This window comes from Geotrypetes seraphini, chromosome 4 (genome assembly GCF_902459505.1).
Source record: "Geotrypetes seraphini chromosome 4, aGeoSer1.1, whole genome shotgun sequence".
Classification (NCBI taxonomy): domain Eukaryota; kingdom Metazoa; phylum Chordata; class Amphibia; order Gymnophiona; family Dermophiidae; genus Geotrypetes; species Geotrypetes seraphini.
Window position 1 is genome coordinate 266291669 of NC_047087.1, and position 24987 is coordinate 266316655.

General features: G+C 41.4%; 1 protein-coding gene across 2 annotated transcripts in view; it reads right to left on the minus strand.

Annotated features, from left to right (window-relative positions):
* Positions 1-24987, minus strand: part of INPP5A (inositol polyphosphate-5-phosphatase A) — a 764365-nt gene that overhangs the window by 119422 nt on the left and 619956 nt on the right. For both annotated transcript variants that reach the window (XM_033942100.1, XM_033942101.1), the window contains exon 10: positions 6722-6817. In XM_033942100.1, coding sequence (XP_033797991.1) covers positions 6722-6817 — 96 coding nt within the window. The remainder of the gene's footprint in view (positions 1-6721; positions 6818-24987) is intronic.

Genomic DNA, 24987 nt, shown 5'->3' on the forward strand with positions numbered 1-24987 from the left:
AGTGATATTTGGTGGAGGAGGGGGAGTTCTTTCTGGGGACTGAGAGAAGCCCCTGATAGTGAATCGGCGCCCCGGCTGAGGCCCAAGGCACTGGTAGACACTAGGTGGCTATCCATGGAGCCAGCCATAATAGGTGTGGAAACTTTTGCCTTCCCTTTTCTTTTCCCCATACTTTATCATAAAATCAAATTTCATACATACAATTAATATGTGTCTCCCGTGTCTCCCAGTGTCTCCAATGGGCCTAACGTTCCCCTTAGGGCACGCACCTTTGGCCACTCCCTGCAGGACCCAAGTGACGTCAGGGCATCTGTCTCCGCGGATGCCCGCCGAGATTCGGCTCCCGAAGTCTCCTGCTCAGCTGTTGATGAGCACTGCTATCCGGGCGCAGCAAACAGTTCCCACAGGTTGCACCTCCGAATCAGGTTGTTTCTCCAGGAATAAGCAGTTGCAGTTTCCTTTTCACTCACGGGTGCAGGACCCGAGTGACGTCAGGGTGTCTGTCTCCGCAGATGCCCACCGAGATTCAGCACCCGAAGTCTCCTGCTCAGCTGTTGATGAGCACTGCTATCTGGGCGCAGCAAACAGTTCCCACAGGTTGCACCTCTGAATCAGGTTGTTTCTCCCTATCGCTGTCTAACCAGCCAATTGGGACCCACGTAAAAAAAAAAAACAAAAAAACCCAACTCTGAGGTAGGCCACCTACACTATAGGTGTTTGTCATGGGTGCAGGCAGATGCCTAGGGAAACTTAAACTCACCCAAGGCTAGGCGTGGTATTGCCTGGAAGCTTAAGCGGCCCTAGCTGTCTCCCTAGGGTGTGATAGGCGCCTGAAATTGAGGCCAGCAAAAGGCTGGCCTACATTTCAAATAGATGAAGCTGCTAAGCTGACTGCAGCAAGGAAATCTCCCTGCCATGATCAGTTGAGCGGCCGCGGCAGAGAACCCCCCAAACCCCACCACAAGTCAGCCGGCAGAAAGAATGCCCACACCCTCCTGCTGCCACTCTGAACCTCCGCCCTGACACTGTCCATGACATGAGGGATGCCCAAATCCTCCTGCCGCTACCCCCAAACCTCTACCGAACACTGTCCCTTGGCAGGAGAGATGCCCAATTCTTCCTACCTCCCCCCCCAACTGCAGTAGGCAGAAGGGATGCCAACTTTCTCCTGCCAGCAGGCTCCCCCAAACACTTGACCCCCCAGACTTGAAACTCCCCCACCTTGACACCCCGGTACCCCCTCAGTCCCGAACTCTCCACTCTAGCACCCCAACCCCACACCCCATTCATTTTGTAGTTTGGTGGGCTGGAGGGATGCAGCTTCAGGGAGGGCTGCCGGCTCAGCTGGTTGGGGGGAAACTACACCTACTGGGTTCAGCTGAGTGGCTGTGGCAGGAGATTCCTGACCCGTAATGTGATGCCCACTCCCTCCTGCTGCCACCAAGAAGTGGTGACCCCACCTGAATCAGCCTGACAGGAGGGATGCCCACTCTCTCACCACTTCGCTGAACCCTGAACCCCTGCCACCTCCCCAAAGCAGCCTGGCAGGAGGGATGCCCACTTCTTCCTGCCTACACCCCCCCCCCCAGAACCTCCAACATCCCTGGACCGCCCCCCCCCCCCCCGGTTAAAGACCAGCAGGAGCGATGCCTACTCCCTCCTGCTGCCACCCCGACCCCTGAACCCCCAACGGAAACCCCAACACCCCATGGACTTAACCCCCTGAAACCCTCCCAAACCCTTAAGTCAACTCAGACAGCCCCCAACCCCCAATGCCTCTTAGAAGAAAGTCCAGCCAAAGGAATGCTTACTCCCCTCCAGCCAACAGGCCTGCCACTCCAAAATGGCTGGCCTTCCCATTCCTGGTACATTCTGGGATGCACCGAGGAAAGCCTTAGCAAAACAATAACTTCACCTCACTGAGTATGAAGAGAAAATCTTGTAAATAATGTGGTTAAAACTCTATTAGAGATATACCACAAAGTTCATTGCATGATATGCCTTGAATACTTGCTGTGCATCGTCATCTTCTTTATAATATGAAGTAAGACAGGCAAATGACCTTTAATGTTTCAATCGTTTATTCATTCTTTAACCATGCAGAGTTACTAGCATGGTTAAAGAATGAATAAACGATTGAAACATTAAAGGTCATTTGCCTGTCTTACTTCATATTATAAAGAAGATGACGATGCACAGCAAGTATTCAAGGCATATCATGCACTGAACTTTGTAGTATATCTCCTAATAGAGTTTTAACCACATTATTTACAAGATTTTCTCTTCATACTCAGTGAGGTGAAGTTATTGTTTTGCTAAGGCTTGCACAACCTCACTTTCATCTTTATACTACATTGAGATGCACCAAGGAAAGGCCTAAGGCCCTGACTGGCTCAGATGCCTAAGGCTCCTCCCATAGGAGGCCTTAAGCACTTTGGCCAATTGGAGTCTTAGATCTCCTTCCTAGTGCTTCTTGGGATGCACTGGGAGTGGCCTAAGACTCTGCTTGGCCAGATACCTAATGCTACTCCTAGATTATCCCTAGATGCACCAGGAAGGAGAAGGCCTAACATTTTGAAGAGGCAGGCCTGCTGGCAAGAGTGAGTGGGTATCCCTCCTGCTGGCTTTCATTAGAAGGTAACGGGGGTGGGGTGGGGGGGATGTCTGGGCAGTGAAGGCTGAGGCAGGAGGGAATGGGCATCCTTCCTGCCATTCCTACAGGGAATCAGGGGTGTGTGTGTGTGGGGGGGGGGCTCCTAGCATGCAGTTCCTGGCACAATATTTTTTTATTAATGGGCACAGATATGTGTGTGTAAGACACGTACATCTGTGCACACTTTTTAAAAAAGCTGCTCTCCCTGCTCCAAACAGCTGAGCAGCAGGGGAAGCTCCAAAGCTTTGAAAAGCAGCTTTGAAAAGTCCTGCAACAGTTGATTGGGGCAGGAACAGCAGCTTGACTGGAGTAAGGATCTGTGCCTAAAGTAGTATGGCCCTCCTGCCAGGAGCATACTGGGCCAGTGAGGATCCCAAAGAGATCCTTACACAGTTATCACGGATGCAGTAATCAAACTCTCACACTGGTGCAAACTCCATGGATGCTTCTAACCCTCAGGACTTGAACCAACCATTAAAAGCAGAACTAAATGCACAGCTTTGTTTTCATTATAGCCTTGTGAAAAAGTACTGCATAAACATTTCTACAAGTACCTTTTCCCTTGGGAAAAACAAACAGATTTGACTTTATTCTAAACAAGCCCCCAGTAATCCCTTCTCAACATCATGGGCAGTACTATACATGCTTTAGAACATGTATAATTTTACCGGGAATGAGGATGTGAAATTTTCATACTGTTCCTGCCTGTCTGGATGCAGAATGCTGTTGTACCCATGGAGATGGCTCAATTATTCTCCAAACAGGTTTGCAGTGCATTCTACTAAACAGTATTTCATCCCACAGTGGGGTGGATTGCACAGTAGCAGCACATTCCTAGCACCTGGAATGCAAGTAAGCCTCTGAAGGAATTAGGGAGAAAAGCAATCTTACTGTGATGTTGTGATTAGCCAATTACAGCTGTGCACACTTAAGTGAGATAAACTGATTTGACTAGGGTCATAGAAAGTTGCTTGTAGGGAAGCCTTGAATCAGGTGTCACGCCTCTCTTAAGAAATGCCCACTGGTTGCCAATTCCGCATTGAATTTCATACAAAATTGCACTTTTAACATTTAAGATCAGTCTTAATCAATCCCCTATCTTCCTTGATAGATTGTTAATTCCTTACTCTGCCACCAGTCCTACGTCTAAATGCTCATAATCTCCTTCTTTAAAAATCATTGGTACACGGCGTAACGAGATTTTTTTCAGTCACCGCGCCCCAGCTTTGGAATTTGCTCCCTAATTACCTTAGAGAGGAATCCATATTAGGCAAATTTAAGTTATCTCTTAAAAAGAAACCTAATTCTACTTTCCTTAATATATAAATCCTACCAATTAGGTTTTTCATCATATTTTCTGCCATTCTCCCAAAATTTTATTTTTATCCAGGCTTGGCCCCCTCCTTCCCTTCAATGCAAACTTTCTTTACAGCATTGTAGTTCCCTTTTTACCCCATGTGCCTGTTAGTCACTGTCCATTGAATGTTATGGAAGTATTTTTGTACCTATTGAATATTTTATTTGTATTAATGTACATTTTTGTGAATGTCCTGTACCCCTATTTAGTTTGTACAGCGCTTAGAAGGTTTTTATAAGCGTTTTTATCAAATTTTAAATAAACTGTAAACATTTATTTTAAGTTTTAAGATTTAGCATACATCTTTGCATTAGTTGCTCAAATGAGTTATATTATACAGTGTCACCATGTTGACCATTGGTCATTCCCCTTTACAGCTACAGTAGACATCTCACTGGCCCCAGAGGATTTAAAATCTAAGGGCTATACAGCATTTACTAACTTCCATTAATATCATATTTTTGTGCATATAAGCCACACACAATTATAGATGACATCCTAATACAAGCTGCATATTTTCTGCCTTCTGGTAAATGTGTCTTTGCCTAAGCCACACCTATACATTAGCTGTCTCTTGACAGTACAGATGCCTACAAATTGTACGTTTTAAACACAGATAGTAAACAATACAAATGAGTGGCTGTCTGTACAAAACTGGAAAATGTAAGCACACCTATTTAGGCACAGAAGAACAGGTGAGCAGACACTTCCGCTTTTGCCTGGGTATAAGCACCAAAGCTGCGCTTACCACAAAACACTTGTTCACATGTGTCAGGCACATTCCGCACCCCCTCTCACACTTTTGGGTTAATAGCATGATTTAATTGTGCATAAATTTGATAAACTTTACACTGCATAGTCCACTGCGCATTTATGTAAACAGGAACATGTATTAGCTGCACCAGAAGTTTATCCAGATAGCCAATTTTGGGCAGGCCTAAGTCTAAAGTGGGCAAGCCTCTCTCTTTCCCTCCCTTGCCACCCCCAGCCCAAGCAGCCCCTTTTTATCTCTCCCTTGCCAGCCCCCCTCAGCCTGTGCAGCCTCTCTCTTTCCCTCACTGCCATCCCAGTTCATTCAGTCTTTCTATTTTCTATCTTGACACCCTCCGGCTCATGCGGCCTCTCTCTTCCCTTCCCTTGCCAAACCCCTAGCCTGTGCCGCCTCTGTTTTTCCCTCCCTTGCCACCTCCCAGCCCATTCAGCCTCTGCTTTTCTCTCCCTTCCCCCCCCCAGCTCATGCACTCTCCCCTCCTCTTCAGGCCACCGGCAGTGGGTCCTATATACTGCCGATGGCTAACCCGGAAGCTTTCCCTCCGATGCAAAATGCAAATGCATCAGAGGAAAGGCTTCCAGATCAGCTGCCAGCAGTGTGCAGGACCTACTGCTGGTGGCTTGAAGAAGAGAGGGACTGCATGGGCTGGAGGGGTTGGCAAGAGTGGCCTGTAGCTGCTGGGTGGATGGGCCTGAACCCAAACTGGGCAGGACAGATCCATCTAGGCCCGCTCGTGGCTATGCCCCTGAGCCTCACCTTTGTACTGACTGCTACCCCTCCAGTCAAAATATAAAAACAAGTACAAGCTGTGGCTTATATGCATGAAAATACGATAATTTTAATGCATGTTAAATAATGAAAGCCATATTTTTCTTAATGAGGCCCATTTACTACATGAAGGTCAAATCTATAAGCTGTCACCTATGTTGGCACCAAATAAGCACTTTACATTATAGAATACTAGCACTTATGTGCATCCTTGGCACTAATAATTGGCATTTACATGTTTGTGCTTGGCACTCTTCTAAAAAGTATTTGCTGTATGCCTGATTCACTTACCCCCCAATTCTGTATATGGCGCCTTAAGTTGTAGGCGCAAATTGGTATGCACAGCCAGCTTGCACACACAACTTAATTGTTCAACAAGCCTAATCGGTGTCAATTAACACCTCATAACTGAAGCCAAATGACACTAATTCGAAGTTATGCATGCAGCTTGGTAGGCGCATTCTATAAAGTGCTATGTGTCAGTTCTAGTGCACAAATTTGAAAAGGGAGCATGGCCAGGGTAGGATAATGGGCGTTCCTAAAATTTATGTGCACTGTTAAAGAATACCCTTGAAGCACGTGTAAGTTAGGTGCAGGTCTGGTTATCCTTGGCCTAAATGGGTGCACCTAAAAGTTATGACACGCTTTGGTGCTTAGTGCAATTCTATAAGATATGCAAACCTCTTATAGAACTGAACTAAGTGCCGTTCTAGTCAGCACCAATAATTTGGTCACCATTTATAGAACATGTAGCTGAAGGGGGGGGGGGGATACACAAGCTGGAGCATGAATGGGCCATGGGTGTATTGCTATGCAAAAAAGAAAAAGGAATTGGCTCACAATAAGAATTCTCCCAGAAGGAAAAGATTGAAAGGAAAAAATATAATTGAAAATAGATCTAATTTAATAATATTAAACAGGCCTCTGATACAAAAGCCCTTAGTACAATGGACATCAGTATGAGAACGTTCGGATAGCACGCAGTGTGTATTTAGGGCTCAGGCAGTGGCTTTCTGATGACTTGTATCAACCAGACAGAGGTCTAGATAAGGACTGCCTGCTATGCAACATGCACAGTTTAACTTAACTTTAGGTTTTTCTGGACAACTCTAAAATACCATTCTAACATTGCACTGTGAAGCAAGAATTCTGACTGCAGTTTGTCACATACCTTTCGGTCATTCTCAGATTCACGGAATATTAACTTGTCTACTGCATTGGTGTCAATTGCCCGAACAGTCTGCATTTTAGTCTTTGCACAAAGTGTCTAAATAGAAAAATAAGAGAGAACAGGATATGTCAGGTTAACAAAGGATTGATAAAAAAAACCCAACCCAACTAAATACAAAAGCGCAAATACAAAGAAGCAATATAGATACAAGAAAAATACACTCTCCATGAATAGGTACATGAATGGCATAGGTACATCAGAGCAGCAAAGGGAACAAAGGGAATCCAACCCCACCCAGCAAGCGGAGGCAAGGAAATAGCTGGTTCGGGAGACGATCTTTTATTGCCTCTAGAAGATGTATTCAGCCCAGCGAATGATGAGAACAAAAAACTGTGGATGAGGATGTTCTGAGAGATGATTTATTTATAACTCTTCACAATAAAAGAAATACAAATGCAAGTTGATAGTCCACATATTTTTGTCCTACCAGACCCTACATGGTCCGTGTTTCAACGAACACGCCTTCCTCAGGGGTCCGGGTGGATATAAAAATCTCATATAAAAAATGTAGACTAAAAACAATATACGTTCAAAGACACATATATTGTTTTTAGTCTACATTTTTTATATGAGATTTTTATATCCACCCGGACCCCTGAGAAAGGCGTGTTCGCCGAAACACGGACTGTGTAGGGTCTGGTAGGACAAACATATGTGGACTATCAACTTGCATTTGTATTTGTTTTATTGTGAAGAGTTATAAATAAATCATCTCTCAGAACATCCTCATTCACAGCTTTTTGTTCTCATCGTTTGATTTACTCTCACTGTGGAATATTGGGTCTTCTTTTTGTTCTCTTGCTGTGTTCTGCCCAGTTCCAGGCTTAAAAAAAATATTTTGTAGTCTTAGAATCTAGATTAATAGATGTACTGTAATCTATTACAGATATTTAGGCCTCTACCTGTTCCCTGTGGCAAAACCCATTATCAGCACCTGGCAAAGGAAAGCCTAGTAGAGCTGCACAGAGGTGGCTTAAGTAGTCTGGAGGTGGGCTTTTGAACCATAGAAAGAAGGACCCTGGCCCATAAGCCTGGGAGAAAAATGTGAGCCACCCAAAAAAAATCCCCAAACCCTACTATACTGCCATATTGGTGCCACCTGCAACCATAAGGGCTACTGGGGTGGTAGACAGGTGGGTCTAGTAGGTTTTGGGGGTGTTTTAGGGGGGCTCACCATGACCTGCAAGGGAGGTCAGATGAGATATTTATGTGGCACCCTTTTTGTGAGAACAGTGCCCTGTTCCAGGGAAAGAAGCTGAAGCAGATAGGAGCGCAGGTGGTCTTCTCGTCAATTCTTCCAGTGAGAAACAGAGGCAGAGCTAGAGAAGAGCGTATTCAACGGACTAACGAATGGCTCCGCGATTGGTGCATAGAAATGAACTTCGGATTCCTGAACCATGGTGAGACGCTCCAGGGACTGCAGGGACCAGACGGACTCCACCTGACCAGAAGAGGTAGAAACGTATTTGGACATCGATTAGCCCGCCTACTCCATAGGGCTTTAAACTAGGTAAGTTGGGGGAGGGTACATACTTATATCCCAGAGCAGTAAGAAACCACCCTGAGGAGGCAAGTGGCATTCACACTACAAAGTCTAAGGTAAGTACCAAGGATACCCACAACATTTCAGGGAGAAAGATCACTGATAATTTAGGAGCCACACTAACTCACAAGGGAATCTCTTCACAGATATGGAGGGCTATGTATGTTAATGCACACAGCTTGGGAAATAAAATTCTAGAATTAGAGACTGAGATAACAAATGCAGATCTTGACGTGATAGCGATATCCGAAACCTGGTTCACGGAATCGCATGGGTGGGATATGGTTATACCAGGGTACAACCTACTTCGTTGCGACCGAGTGGGTAAATTGGGAGGAGGAGTAGCGCTATACACTAAGGAAAGCATCAAAACCACCAGAATCACAGATATTAGATACACCGGGGAATCCCTCTGGGTGAACCTGGCCAGAGGGAAAGAAAAATGCCTATACCTTGGTGTGATATATAGACCTCCCAGACAACAGGAGGACAAAGACATGGAATTAATTGAGGACATAGAGAACATCACGCTGCGCGGAGACTTAGTAATGCTAGGAGACTTCAACATGCCAGATGCAGATTGGAACACACTCTCCGCGACTACGGGAAGCAGCAAAAGAATATTAAACTCCATAAAGGGGGCACGTCTCAAGCAAATGGTGTTGGAGCCCACCAGGGATCAGGCATTACTAGACCTGGTCCTCACCAACGGAGATAACGTCACGGAAGTCTCAGTAGGAGACACACTGGCCTCCAGCGACCATAATATGGTATGGCTCAACCTTAAGAAAGGTTTCCCTAAGACAAACACAGCAACAAGGGTTCTCAACTTTAGAGGTACAGACTTCAGCAGCATGGGAGATTTTGTCCATCGGGAGCTATATAAACAAGCAAAATCTGACAATGTGGAGGGTATGTGGTCGTCTCTGAAATCCATACTACACGAAGCAACAGACCGATACATAAAGACAGTAAGTAAACGCAGGAGAAACAAAAGACCCCAATGGTTCAGTAAAGAAATTTCAGACCTAGTTAAACAGAAAAAAGACGCATTTATCACCTACAAACATCTAGGCAGAGAGGGGGCAAAAGAGTACTATCTAGACAGATCTAAAGCTGTCAAAACAGCAGTCAGAGAGTCCAAACTCCAAATGGAGGAAGAGTTAGCACGGAAAATTAAGAAAGGGGATAAATCTTTCTTCAGCTATATTAGTGACAGGAAAAGAAACAAAGATGGGATAGTACGCCTGAAGCAATCGGACGGTAACTTTGCGGAATCAGATTCTGAGAAGGCAGAACTACTAAACCAATACTTCTGTTCAGTATTCACCCGAGAAGCGCCGGGAGTTGGTCCACAGCTGCAGACGGGAGATAACCAGAAAGACCCGTTTCAAGATTTTGAATTTACGCCCAGTAGCGTCTACGACGAACTATCAAGACTCAAAGTAAACAAAGCCATGGGACCAGATAACCTACATCCCAGAATGCTAAGGGAGTTAAGGGAAGTCCTGGCAGAACCATTATCTGTTCTTTTCAATCTTTCCCTAAGCACAGGAAGGGTCCCCTTGGACTGGAAAACCGCCAACGTAATCCCACTCCACAAAAAGGGCTGCAGGACAGAGACAGCAAACTACAGACCAGTAAGTCTCACGTCTATAGTTTGTAAACTCATGGAAACACTGATCAAACAGAATATTGACACAATCCTAGATGACGAAAAACTGCGTGATCCACACCAACACGGGTTCACCCAGGGTAGATCCAGCCAATCTAATCTGATTAGCTTTTTTGACTGGGTTACTAGACAACTGGATGCTGGAGAGTCACTGGACGTAGTGTATTTGGACTTCAGTAAAGCATTTGATAGCGTCCCTCATCGAAGATTACTGAACAAGCTAAAATCGATAGGATTAGGAGACACTCTAACTACATGGGTTAGGGATTGGCTGAGCGGCAGACATCAAAGGGTAGTGGTGAACGGTACCCCATCTGAAGCATCGGACGTGATAAGTGGAGTGCCGCAGGGCTCGGTCCTGGGTCCGATTCTATTCAACTTATTCATAAGAGATATGACGCAAGGACTTAGGGGAAAGGTATCGCTGTTCGCCGACGACGCCAAACTTTGCAACATAGTAGGTAGAAGCTTATTACCTGATAATATGACACACGATCTACTGCTGCTGGAACAATGGTCAACTACTTGGCAGCTTGGCTTCAATGCTAAAAAATGCAAGGTAATGCACCTGGGAAAGAGAAACCCGCGTAGAACTTATGTACTAAATGGTGAAACCTTGGTTAGGACCACAGCGGAACGCGATCTAGGAGTGATCATTAGCGAGGACATGAAGGTTGCCAATCAAGTGGAGAAGGCTTCCTCCAGAGCAAGACAAATGATGGGGTGTATCCGCAGAGGTTTCGTCAGCAGGAGACCTGAAGTTGTGATGCCGTTGTACAGAGCCATGGTGAGGCCTCACTTAGAGTACTGCGTTCAGTTTTGGAGACCTCACTACCGAAAGGACGTGCTGAGAATCGAGTCGGTACAGTGAACAGCCACCAGGATGGTCTTGGGGCTCAAGGATCTCACGTATGAAGAAAGACTAGAGAAATTGCGGATGTACTCACTTGAGGAAAGAAGGGAACGGGGAGATATGATTGAAACGTATAAGTATATCACAGGGCACATCGAGTCAGAAGAAGATATATTCCGGCTCATGGGACCCTCAACCACCAGAGGGCATCCGCTAAAAATCAGGGGAGGGAAGTTTCATGGCGACTTCAGGAAGTATTTCTTCACCGAGAGAGTTGTGGATCATTGGAACAGACTCCCACTCCAGGTGATAAAGGCCAGCAGCGTGACGGATTTTAAGAGAAAATGGGATACTCACGTGGGATCTTTAAGGGAGTAAACTCAGGGGGGGAGGATACTTGGAATGGGCAGACTTGGTGGGCTATAGCCCTTTTCTGCCGCTTTTTTCTATGTTTCTATGTTTCTATAAGGTTCCCCACTACTCTGTTGCCATGTCTGGGTGGCCAGTCCATCACTTTGCTGACCCCTCCCATGTCCAAAAGGTCCTTTTCTACAGTTTTGGACTTGAATGATTTTTTGGAGAATGAAGTATAACATAGATGAAGTATAACATGAAGTATAACATAGATGACTTGGCAGTCTGGACAATCAAATGGCTGGATGTATAATTAGACAATTAAAAAAAAATATATATATATTGGACATATTTTTCATGGACTTTGGATGCTGCCGACTTTCAGCAACTAGAATTCAAGGCCCAAAACGGACTTAGAAGTTTTTTTAAAATTATTATGCCACTTTCTGTCTCTACAAATTTTTTGGCATACCCATGTTTTTCTTCAAGAAAAATGTAGAATTATTATCCTAATTGTAATATACAGGCTAACATATTGCCATAAGAAAGCCAGCAGGAGTGGTAGTAGTATAACAAAGACGTATATTCTGCTCCCATATCTTCACACAATTTTTTTGAAAAATCTTACTTTTACTGTGCGAGATTTTATAAAGTTTATCACATCTATCACGTGCTCTAGGACAAAATTCAATGTAGGACTCAAATGCCTTGATGCAAGTACTTTTCTATGTATTATGCAATGGGCCCAAAAATCCAAAATAGGGAATGGAGGGCTAAATAATCAAAACAAAAAAACTTCACTCCATTAATAATAATACAACCAACACAGCTATGCACCAAATGAATTTCACAAACAAAAGAAAAACTTTAGATAACGGGAGAGGTTATAGCTAACAGGATAAGGTGTATATATGAAAAAGTTTTTATTTATTCATTACAAAATTGCACCCAGGGAGGGGGGTGGGTGATTATGATATGATATGATATGATTTTGATATGATCAATGCTGTCTTGTTAAAATGTTTATTTTATTTTTATTTTTCCTCTAACTCTACTTTTCACTTCTCTATTACCCTCCAGGTACTTTAGTTAGATTGTGAGCCTTCGGGACAGTAAGGGAATTTTTCAAGTACCTTTCTTATTTCTAATCTTAATGTATATTTTCTGTAAACCGCTTAGAACCTAACGGTATATAAGAAATAAATTACATTACATTACATTACATTTTGGGATTGTGATGTGGGAATATGTAAGTAATATTATTTGGTTTTCATGAGTGTGTTATAATAGGGGGAGGGAGAAAATAATTTTAGGTGGAAAAATTCTGTAAAATATCAGTGCTGTTTTTATAACTGTTTCTGTATGTATTCCTATCCGCACCGTTTTAGTTTCTTCAAAAATGAATAAACATATTTCTTTAAAAAAAAAAAGATAATGGGAGAGGTGAACCCACACTATACCATCCAAACATCACAGGCAGAAAAAAAAACTTTTGTTAATGTGAAAAAAACCAAGTGATAGTCCCAAAGATAAAGTCCACCGACCGACGATCGTTTCATGGCACAAAAGGAGGACATATTCGATGAAATCTGGACATCTGGTAACCCTATGCCCCATCCCCAAAAGGTAAATTATCAACTCCTACCAGGAAACTACACCTTTAAAGGTAAGCAAAATATATTTCAAAACAGATTCTTTAAATGATTACATTAAAAATCCTAAGAACATAAGAATTGCCATCTCCGGATCAGACCCTGGGTCCATCAAGTCCGGTGATCCGAACATGCTGAGACCCGGCATGGATTTAGTCCCCATATCACTGTATGCTTCTCAAGGGAGATGTGCATCTAGTTTACCCTTAAATCCTAGAACGGTGGATTCTGCAATTACTTCCTCTGGGAGAGCATTCCAGGTGTCCACCACTCGCTGCATGAAACAGAACTTCATGATATTCGTCCTGGACCTGTCCTCCCTCAGCTACATAAATATTATACATAAATATAAAATCATATTTTATAATGCTATCTGGTATCTAGATTTGTGTTTAAATGATGGGTATAGATGCATGAGTACAAATCGTGCCCTACAAATGATAAATGAACACATTAAGACTACTTGTTTGGTATCTAGGACGTGATGAATCACTTTTCAAAGATGAATTTTATGATCTGCAATAGATAAAGCTAAACTATCTTTTCTAAAAGTGGCTTTTGCCATAAAAGACTAGTTTCTTTATTTGAACAACAAAAAACGATTTATCACCCACTTTCCTGTGATGCCCAAGCAACAGAATCAGTTTCATTTACTCTAATCACAGCTGTATAGTTATGATAAGAGCCCTTCCGGAGATACTTTGGCCCTGATTCTCCAAAGTGCCGTCCCGATTTTTGGCAGCTGTAGGCGTCCTACAGCTGTCTAATCAGCCAATCGGGATGCACGTTTTTTTAAAAAAAAATGCTCCCCAGGCAGGCCTGAAGGCACCTCCGGGAGCCTAGGGAGATCCGCAAGATGCCTAAGCTCATCTAAGGGCCTTAGGCGAACCTAGGCGGCCCTACGCGTCTCCCTAGTAGAGGAGAAGCTTAAAATGTAAGCCAGCAAAATGCTGGTCTACATTGTAAGTAGACGCGGCCGCTATACTTATCGCGGCAAGGGATCTCTCTGCCGCTATAAGTATAGCGGGCCGCGGCCTGTCCGATCGCTGGCAGGAGGGTGCCCAATCCCTCCTGCCCGAAGACGCACCCCCCCCCGACACTACTGACCACCCCCCCCCAACATTACCGATCTCCCCCCCCCGACAATATCGATCGCTGGCAGGAGGGTGCCCAATCCCTCCTGCCCGAAGATGCACCCCCCCGGCGCTAACAACCCCCAAACCTCCACTCCACCAAACCTGTTCTTATGGCCAGATGGGTCTTGCACGTCCAGCCGGCAGGCACGCCTCGTCGAAATGAGGCGGGCCCGCCCCTTCCCGCCGAAGCCTAAGGCCTGATTGGCCCAGGCTCTAGAAGCCTGGACCAATCAGGCCTTAGGCATAGCGGGTCCGCCCATCCCTAACCAGCGTCTGTAACATGGACGCCGGTTACAGAATCGGGGTTTAGTTTAGGCCGATTCTGAATAGGACGCCTCTCCCGGGCGTCCTATACAGAATCAGGGCCTAGGTGTCTTGCGGGCCTCGCCTTCAATATAGGCGGCCTGCCTGGGGAGCATAAAAAAAACAAAACGTGCATCCCGATTGGCTGATTAGACAGCTGTAGGACGCCTACAGCTGCCTAAAATCGGTACGCACTTTTGGAGAATCAGGGCCTTTAAGTCCTGGGATGGAGTCAACAGTTCAAGGTTCAGTACTCAGGGAGGTGAATATACAGTAAATAAGATATATCAGGGTTACCGGATTTTTTGACATAGAAACCTGGACATATGGCCCCATCTGGTTATGTTTCACCCCACCTTGTTCTGCCTCAAGCCCCGACCCCACAAAGTCTTGTCTTTCTTCTCCTCCTTCCGGGCAGCGACTGGAGGGCCTCTGAGCATGCATGAATGCATTTGATGTCATCCGCACATGCTCAGAGGCTCTCCAGATGTGGGTAAGGCCTAGTATTTTTGAATTTTTTTCAATTTTGAGGATCTCATCAGTGGCCAGTACCAGATCTGTGCGTTGTAGCAAGTTATAGTCCCCAAACTAAAGCATTTTGGTCTTGTTTTCTATGTTTAAGGAAGCTCTTTTGTGTTCATGTGCTCAGGTCCTCTATGGTCTTCACTAGGTGTGTAGGATGGCCTCAAGAGAGTCTCCGGCTACACAAAGTAGGAAGATATGATCCTCGCAAGAAAATGTGTGGATTTGAGGGGAGGAGAATCTTTTTTCCAGGGCCCTTAAGTAGATGTTGAACAAGGAAGGACTCAGCAGGAATCCTTGTGCACAAAAAGCAGTCCATTTTTGGGACCTTCCTTTCTTACTTTATAGGTCCTAACTTTCTAAGAATTCTGCAAACCATTTTATGCCTAATTCACTCAACTTTAGCAGTAGTAGAGAATGGCCTACCATGTCAAATGCAGCAGAAATGTCAAACTGTAGCAACACAGATTTTCTACTTCTGCATAAATACGATTTTGCCTTTGATATCATTTCAAGCAGTAATGATTTTATATTATGTGACTCTCTGACCATGTTGTGAATTGTGAAATCCATCGGTCTGGTTTAAGAAGTCTGACAGTTGTATATTGACACATAATTCTAACAGTTTTGCAGATCATGGTATTATTCCTGCCACTGGCCTGGGAGAGTCCAAACAATCAAAATGATGATTTTGCCTGTGATTTGTTACCAAATGAGTATGTTACCGGTTTATTTTCAAAGTTCCTTTTATAAGAAATTAAATGGTATTCTTACAAAATTTCTTTGGCTGGGTAAAACTGTTAGAATAGCCTTAGTATCTTTGCAAAAATCACAATCGGCGGGAGGGGTAAATTTTCCAAATTTCTACAGGTATCACCAAGCCTTTACTTTGCGTCAGATTATGTATCGGATCCTTCCTAAACTCATGGAGAATCTGCCAGATTCATTGATATTGGAAAGTCATCTTTTGGCCCCATTACTTCTTAGCCATATTTTGAGTATCAAGCTTCCTAGAATATACAAGGACAATGTTATTCTTCTTTCCACCTGGAATACATTAAAATTTATAAACACCTTAACTCCTACTCCAATACAACAATCCACGTGTCAATCCCTATGGTTACACCCCAATATACAAATTGGTAAGTCTAAAATCCTCTGGAAACAATGGTTGCAGGCAGGTATACGTACTCTAGATGATGTAATTCAAAATCTCAAGGTTATAAATGGTTGCAGTTGAAACAAGCCATTCAGAAAGGGTTCCCTGATTAGCATAACTTAAAAAATCAGAATAGCTTGCTGGGTCTGTGTTTCCAGACAGATTTTCAAGGCCATCAGGCCGCTAAGTGGTACAAATTAATATCCGAATATTTGGCAAAAAAACTCTAAAACAAGCTTAAAAGATATTTGGAGTATAGAAACAAAGCAGCATATTTCTGCTAAGCAATGGCCACAGATTTGGACTTGGAGAATGAGATGTACAGAGTCAGCATCTATGAGACAAACTTGGTTCTTTTTGTTATATAGTATTTTTTGGACCCCCAGTTTGTTTACAAAAGTTGGATAGTTCATATTCTAATAGATGCTGGCATTGTCATCTTGAAGTAGGGACACTAGATCACTTGTTGTTTTATTGTCCCTTGATACTCAATTTTTAGAAATCAATATGGGGAAAAATTACTATGGTACTCGAGGTCTCGATACCATTGTCTTATGATGTGGTCCTATTTGGGACATTGTTGAAAGCTAAGAATCCAATAGACATTTATAAAAGCAAACTTCTTCTGATTATGACAGGGGTGGCCATGCAATTAAAACCAGAAACTTGAAGAATTGGGACAGATTATTTTTTTTCTTTTTGGTGGGAAACACTCTGTATGTATTATAGATACGAAATAATGCATGCAGAACAATTGGGAAATAATAAAACATTTAAAAAAAATATGGGGTCCATTAGAGATATTTGTCAAACAAAAGACTGATTGATTAACCTTTAATTCCTTGATGATTTTTACGCACATCCAGAGAGGGTGGGAGGGAGTAAAGTACTTTGTTTCTTATTTGTTCAATGATATGTATTATCTGACTGTATATTTTGTTGGCGCTTTGTATAAGTTCTGAAAATGAATAAAGATTTACAAAAAAAAAAAAAAAAAAGACGTGTAACATAGTAGATGACGGCAGATAAAGACCCAAATGGTCCATCCAGTCTGCCCAATCTGATTCAATCTAAAAGTTTGTTGTTGGGTTTTTTCTTTCTTAGCTAATTCTGGGCAAGAATCCAAAGCTCTGCCTGTTACTGTTCTTAGGTTCCAACTCCTGAATGTCAAATCTCACTCCAGCCCATCTACACCATCCCCGCCATTGAAGCCCTCCACAGCCCATCCTCAACCAAACGGCCATATACAGACACAGACCATGCAAGTCTGCCCAGTACTGGCCTTAGTTTTTCAATATTTACTATTTTTTTCTGTTTCTAGATCCTCTGTGTTCATCCCACGCTTTTTTGAACTCCGTCACCGTTTTCGTCTCCACCACCTCTCTCGGGAGCACATTCCAGGCATCCACCACCCTCTCCGTAAAGAAGAATTTCCTTACATTGCTCTTGAGTCTACCATCCCTCAACCTCAAATTATGACCTCTGGTTTTACCATTTCCTTTCTCTGGAAAATATTTTGTTCTACGTTAATACCTTTTAAGTATTCAAGTGTCTTCTAAAGTTGCTGATATACGTGTTAAAGGCAGTTTCAGGAAGAAATTTAAAAGGTAGTGTTCTGACCAGATAACTGGTTCCCAAGTAACATGGACTATCAAGGGGAAATTTAAATTTTTAGATATACCAGATATGAAATCTAGACAGCGACCACCGTTATGAGTAGGATCATATGCCTTACTACTTATTTAAAGAATTTTGTAACTTGTTGGAAAGTAGTACTAATTGGTTATCCTATTTGTCAGGCTTTTCTTTCTTGTGGCACATTTGTGTGTCCCTTATATCTAGGCTTCCTTTATGATATTCCAAAAGGTCTATAGCTTCTAGCAGTGAGAGCTCAAACATGAATCCCTATCATCATACCTAGTGTAAAATTAATGCTAAAAGAAACAAAATGTATTAACATGTCAGTCTGTTCATCAGGAAAACTATGAACAGTTTTAAACTGTTAAATTATAGTTGGTTTTTTGGGGTTGTTGTTTTTTTAATCATACAAGAGCATTTTAGAATATTTATGACTTGGAATATCTGATCCAAAGCTATTGTGGGTTTCTGAGAATATATTTTGGCTATCAATTTGTGTGAATTTATTTTTTTTGTAATCTGTTAATGCAATGTGCCCACATAGTGGAATACATAAATAATAAACAAGAATCAGGTTTACTGGGAAATCTTAGAAGATTCCAGCCCTTGGGAGAACCAAATTTGTCACTTTATTTTATTGATTTTTATGTAAACAATTACCCTCTAGCACCTACCACTGCAATTTTCCTTGGATCCTAATTTGCCCCTTTTGACATGTAGTTAACATTTTGCCATCTGTGTCTGCCTACTATTTTCAGTGAGGTAATCCAGCAGCAATTCATTCCCAAAGTGCACTCTCTGATACCAGGCATTGAAATTCAAAGCACAGATTAGCTAATCGGGTCAAGGCCACAAAAAATAGCCCTTTGGACTCATGTGTCACAAATCAGTCTGGTCGCCTTTAAACAGTGCACCAGATTAGAACAAGCACCCGAACAAACCAAAGCGGAAAACCGGCCACTCTCTAAAGCTGGTTTCTAAAGCCCTAACAAATCGCTCCATCTTTCACTCATTTAAACTTTCCAAATGAGGGTCAATATGGTCCCCTAGCATCCAAATGCTAATGCGCTTAAGTGTGCTTAAGCAGCTTTCCAGAGTGAATGGGCCAGAGAAGGGCTCCAACAGACAAGGCAGAGTTACTGTCGCTGTCAAAAAGTCATTGTAGCCACCCCCAGAGTGGTCACAATTCAAGAAATTCATGATTTCTGTCCCTTAAAAGCATCTGCTTGAAAACAGGGTTTTTTTTTCTGAACTGCTTTATCTCCCAACTTCAGGCTTGCTCCAAAAGAATAAAAATCTGATCAATTGCTGAAATGCAAGACAAGGAAAGGGACCCCCAGAACTTACTGCTCTCCAATTTCACACGCACTCACAAAGTTACCTTATTCATCAAAACAGCAACTGGGATAAGAGCTCATTTCTTATACAGTCTTGGAGCATTCCCCTTTCCTGCCTCTCTTTTCAATTCTTACCCAGTCGTAGGCAGCCAAGCAGAAAACTTTCAGGAGCATGTCCCTTTCTAAGCAAGTATACTCAAGAAGGGATTTTACTTTTCTAAAAAAAAAAAATAATAATAATAATTTCAACTGGTATAAAAACAGAAGATTCTCAGTTGATGAAAGTTTCTTTACAGGAAAAATTACCTCATTAAAAAGGCAGAAGGCACATCTGTGCTGCAAGAATTGGCAAATATGCATATGAAATATATGCTAGGTACTGTTTTTTTTGTTTTCTTTTTTTCGTTATGCAAACATCTTTTCCATTTGGAATTAAAGGAACAGTTATTGCAATTTATGTCCAAATGCAAAAGAAAAATCCTCATGGTATTATAAAAGGAATTTTATTTTATAATATCATTTTCTTTTATAAATCTTTATTTTTAAAACATATAAAAAGTGCAACAATTATACATTTAGAAATATCAAATAACAAGACTTACATTCTTGCAAATAACTAAAACAAATTACCCTACCCCACCTTTCCCTCCCTCCCTACCTGGATGTGTATGGAAACCGAATTAAATCCAGGAGCTAAAGAATCAATCATTCTGTTGCTCAACAAATGACTTTAATGGACTCCAAATCACTTTGAAAGTCTTACCATTCCAGATTGTTCTGCTATCATCCTTTCATATCTATAGTATAAACAAAGGGCTCCTTTTACAAAAGCGCACTAAAAGTTTTAGCGTACGTTAATGCCCTGCACGTTAGCCGCTACCGCCTCCTTTTAAGCAGGCAGTAACTTTTCAGCTAGCGCGCGCTATAGCACATGCTAATCTTGTGCTTGCGTTAAAAATGCTAGCGCACCGTAGTAAAAGGAGCTCAAAGTGTTTCCCACCAAAAAGAAAAATTCAGTCTATCCCAATTTTTCCAATTTCTAGTTATTAATTGCATGGCCACTCCTATCATCATAATAATAAGTCCATTTTTATATTTGTCAATTGGACTGTTAAGTTTTAACAATGTTCCAAATAAAACCATGTTATACGACAATGCAATAGAGACATCTAATATCAAATTGATTTTACCCCAAATTGACTTCCAGAAATTGAGTATCAACGGGCAATAGAATAAAAGATAATCCATTGTTCCTATTTCAAGTTGAAAGTACTAGCATCTATTAGATTTTGAGAATCTAATTTTTGTAAATGATCTGGGGTCCAAAAAATTCTATATAACAAAAAGAACCAAGTTTGCCTCATAGATGCTGATGCTGTACATCTTTTTCTTCAAGTCCAAATCTGTGGCCACTGCATAGCAGAAATATTCTGCTTTGTTTCTATGCTCCAAATGTCTCTTAAAGTTGTTTTTGTATGTTTCATCAAATAATCAGATATTAATTTGTACCACTTGGTGGCCTGATGCCCTTGAAAATCTGTCTGGAAACATAAACCAGGCAAACTATATTAATTTTTAAGATTCTGCCAGTCAGGGAACCCTTTCTGAATGGCCTGTTTCAACTGGATCCATTTATAACCTTGAGATTTTGAGATATTGAATGATTGTTGTAACTGTAAGAAAGATACTATTTTACCATTCAAAATTACATCATTTAGAGTACGAATGCCTGCCTGCAACCAATGTTTCCAGAGGATTTTAGACTCACCAATTGGTATCTTGGAGTTCAACCATAGGGATTGACATTTTATTTGCTATATTGGATTTGGAGTTAAAGCATCTATAAATTTTAATGTAGTCCGAGTTGAATGAAAAATAATGTCCTTGTATATTCTAGGAAGTTTGATACTCAATATATGACTAAGATGGAGTGGGGCCATAAGATGACTTTCAAGAATCAACCAATCCAGCAGATTCTCCATGAGTTCAAGAAGGATCCAATACATACCTTGACGTACAATAAAAGCTTGATGATATCTGTAAAAATTTGGAAAATTTACCCCTCCCATCGAATGAGATTTTTGCAAAGATACTAAGGCTATTCTAGAAGTGTTACCAAGCCAAATAAATTTTGAAATAATCCCATTTAGTTTTTTTTTATAAAAAGATAACTGAAAATAGACTGGTAACCTACTCATTTGGTAACATACTACAGGCGAGATCATCATTTTGATGGTTTGGACTCTCTCGCACCAAGAAAGATGTAGTAAATTCCATCGCTCACACATTTCTTTGACCTTTAATAATAAGGATTTTCATGTCTTTTGAATCATTATACCTAAGTATTTTATTCCCTCTTCCTTCCAAAGGAATGGGAATGGATCAAGTATTCCTTTTACACAATGTACATTCAAAGGAAGAACTTCTGATTTACTCCAATTTATCTTATAACCAGAAAATTTACCAAATCGATCAACCAAATCCAGTAAATGAGGGATGGTTGATTCAGGATTCTTCAAATGAAGCAAAATATCATCTGCATAGGCTGAAACCTTATAATTTCGACCTGCATAAGGAATTCCCTGTATCTCTTTTGCCTGCTGAAAAGCCGACAAGGGTTCCAAAACAATATCAAAAAGCAAAGGAGATATAAGGCACATCCTTGTCTAACTCCCCTCTTTAAACAAAAATGTTCTGAGAATGTATTATTAATATATAATCTGGCTGAGGGGGAACTATACAAGGTTTGGATCATTTGAATAAATCTGGAATCCATCCGAAACCAATCCATTGTTTGGTACATAAAAGTCCATTCTACTCGATCAAAGGCCTTCTCTGCATCCAAGGAACAGATAAGGCTGGATCATCTATTATTTTTACTAAATTAAACATATGAAGTGGCAATCTAGTATGTTTGCAGAATGTCTTCGAGCAACAAAACCCGTTTGGTGCATTCCAATAATATGAGGGAGAGCCTTAGCTAACCTTAGAGCCAATAGTTTAGCTAAAATTTTTCCATCCACATTAATTAAAGAAACCAACATGGAATCTCTGTTTGGTTTAGGCAAAATAATAGTAAGAGCTTCTGCCATAGTACCTGATAACTAACCTTTCACCAGTTGTGATTGATACAATTGAAAAAGATGAGGTAGCAGTAAACTTTGAAAAGATTTGAAAAACTCCACTGTAAATCCATCACTACCTGGAGCAGATCCAGCTCTGAGAGACTTCAATGCTGACTGAATCTCTGGAAAAGATATAGGCGCCTCAAGATTTTCTTTTAGTTTCAAGTTTCAAGTTAATTAATTTTTAATATACCGACCATCAGCGGGTATCTAGCCCAGTGGTCTCGAACTCAAACCCTTTGCAGGGCCACATTTTGGATTGTAGGTACTTGGAGGGCCACAGAAAAAATAGTTGATGTCTTATTAAAGAAATGACGATTATGCATGAGGTAAAACTCTTTATAGTTTATAAATCTTTCTTTTTTGTTAAGTCTTAATAATAATGTTGTAATTTATAGGTAAAGAGACATAAGATCAAGAAACTCTTTTTTTTTACTTTTGTGATTATGATAAACATACCGAGGGCCTCAAAATAAGACCTTGTGGGCCGCAAGTTTGAGACCACTGAGTTAAGGGGAACAGTTAATCTGCTGGTTGGGTTGGAAGGCAGAGGGGAGAACAGGACAATCAAGCCATTGTGACATCACTGATGAGGTTGGCTCTTATTGGTGGAATGAGGCATTATGACATCACAATCTGAGCTCTGCTTCCTAAAGACAAACAGGATGTCATGGATACAGTTAAGGCAGTGGACTCCAGCGCAAACCCTTTGCAGGGCCACATTTTGGATTTGTAGATACTTGGAGGGCCTCAGAAAAAAAGAGTTAATGTCTTATTAAAGAAATGACAATTTTGCATGAGGTAAAATTCTTTCCTTTTGGCTAAGTCTTAATAATAATATTGTAATTTATAGCTAAAGAGACATATGATCAAGAAACTCTTTTATTTTACTTTTCTGATTATGATAAACATACTGAGGGCCTCAAAATAGTACCTGGCGGGCTACATGTAGCTCCCGGGCCACAAGTTTGAGACCACTGATTTAGCCGGTTTACAATAAAAGATAAAATAAAGTAAAATTATGCTAGTAGATTGTAAAACTAAATAAAAGAGTAAAAGGGAAAGTGAACAATTAAAGACATTGACAATGACAGACATGAAAGTGGGGTTGACGTGGGAGGGAGGGGGGAAGTTATATCATTAGTGGTGAAAAGAGTGTAAAGGAAATGAGAGAAAAAAAAAAGTTTTGAATATGAGAGGGAGGGGGAGGGAAGGAACAGAAGGGAGTGAGGTTGCTTCATAAAAGCGGTTGGGTGAATTGGAAATTGGAGATTCATGAGCAATAGAATGCGTCTTGAAATAAGGTTTTCAGATTAGTCTTGAATTTATCAATATGTTTTTCCTGACGAAGTTGGGATGGCAAGGCGTTCCATAGAGTAGGAGCGACTACTGAAAAGTTGGTTTTCCTAGTATAGAAGAATGCCTTTATAGAAGGGACGGATAGTAAATTCTGGTCAGCAGATCTAAGAGTCCGTGATGGGCAGAACGGGATAAGAAGTTTGTCAAGAAAAGATGGTTGATGGGAAGATTTGATTTTGAAGACCAACATGAGAGTTTTGTAAGTGATACGATGTGTAATGGGTAGTCAGTGTGCTTCTTTCAAAAGAGGGGTGACGTGGTCATATTTCCCTTGCTTATTTATAAGTTTTATTGCAGTGTTTTGGATAACTTGAAGATGTCGTGTTTCTTTTTTCGGAATTCCATTGTAAAGAGAATTACAGTAGTCAAGATGAGAGATAACTAGTGAATGAACTAGGGTCGTAATTGCTTCTGTTTCGAGGATAGAGGTTAGAGATTGGATAAGTCAGAGTTTGTAAAAACAGGTTTCACCACTGAACTAATATGATCATGGAAGGTTAAATCTTTATCTATGGTAACCCCTAGTAGTTTTATTTTTGTTTCAATTTTGGCTCTAGACGCAGAAAAGGCGTTTGATCGTGTAGAATGGACTTATATGTTTCAAGTCATGCTGTGGTTTGGCTTCCACAATGATTTCATACAAATGGTCAAAGTTCTCTATACTAATCTGTATACTAGACTTCAAATAAATGATATGCTATTTGAAGCTTTTACACCTACGCGGGGCACCAGGCAGGGTTGCCCTTTATCTTCACTCTTATTCAATTTGACATTAGAGCTCCTTCTCATAAGTATTAGAGCCAATCAGTCAATAATAGGCTTGCAGATTGATGATTTGACGATAAAAATGTCAGCTTACGCAGATGAAATCCAACTGTACACTGCTGTGGAGTCTTTACCATCAATTTTACAATCTATTGAAACATACTCCTGCGTATCTGGTTATAAACTTAATACCACGAAAACAGAGATCATGCCACTTAATGGAACTCCCTGCAGTGATACCATCACTAAACTACACCTTAAATATACCCCTACGAAAATGAAGTATTTGGGTGTCTATTTTGGAACTTCGCTTGAGGAGACGCAGATGTATAATGTTGACTATATATCACAAATAATTCAAACTACTACTACATGATGGACACTTTTAAAGCTCTCCTGGTGGGGTCGCTTGGATTCGATAAAGATGGTTTTGGTGCCAAAGATTAATTATGTGCTATCCATGCTAACCTTCCTCTTGCCGATATTGGCTTACAAGAGGTTTGAATCTACCATAGTCCGGTTTTTGTGAAATAACAAAGTACCTCACATAGCCCTGAAAAAGCTGAAGTGCACCAGAGAAAATGGAGGGGTCAACTTCCTCAGCCTGTATGACTATCATTTGGCTTTTTTGTGCAGACAAGGATCATATTGGTTAACAGAACCCAATGAAACACAATTTCCGACATGGCTGAAACTGGAACATAAGCTATTTGATAAGACCTATTTGAACTATATCTCTTTTGCTGCTGCTGATGCCACCATCAGAAATAATCGGATAATAGCTT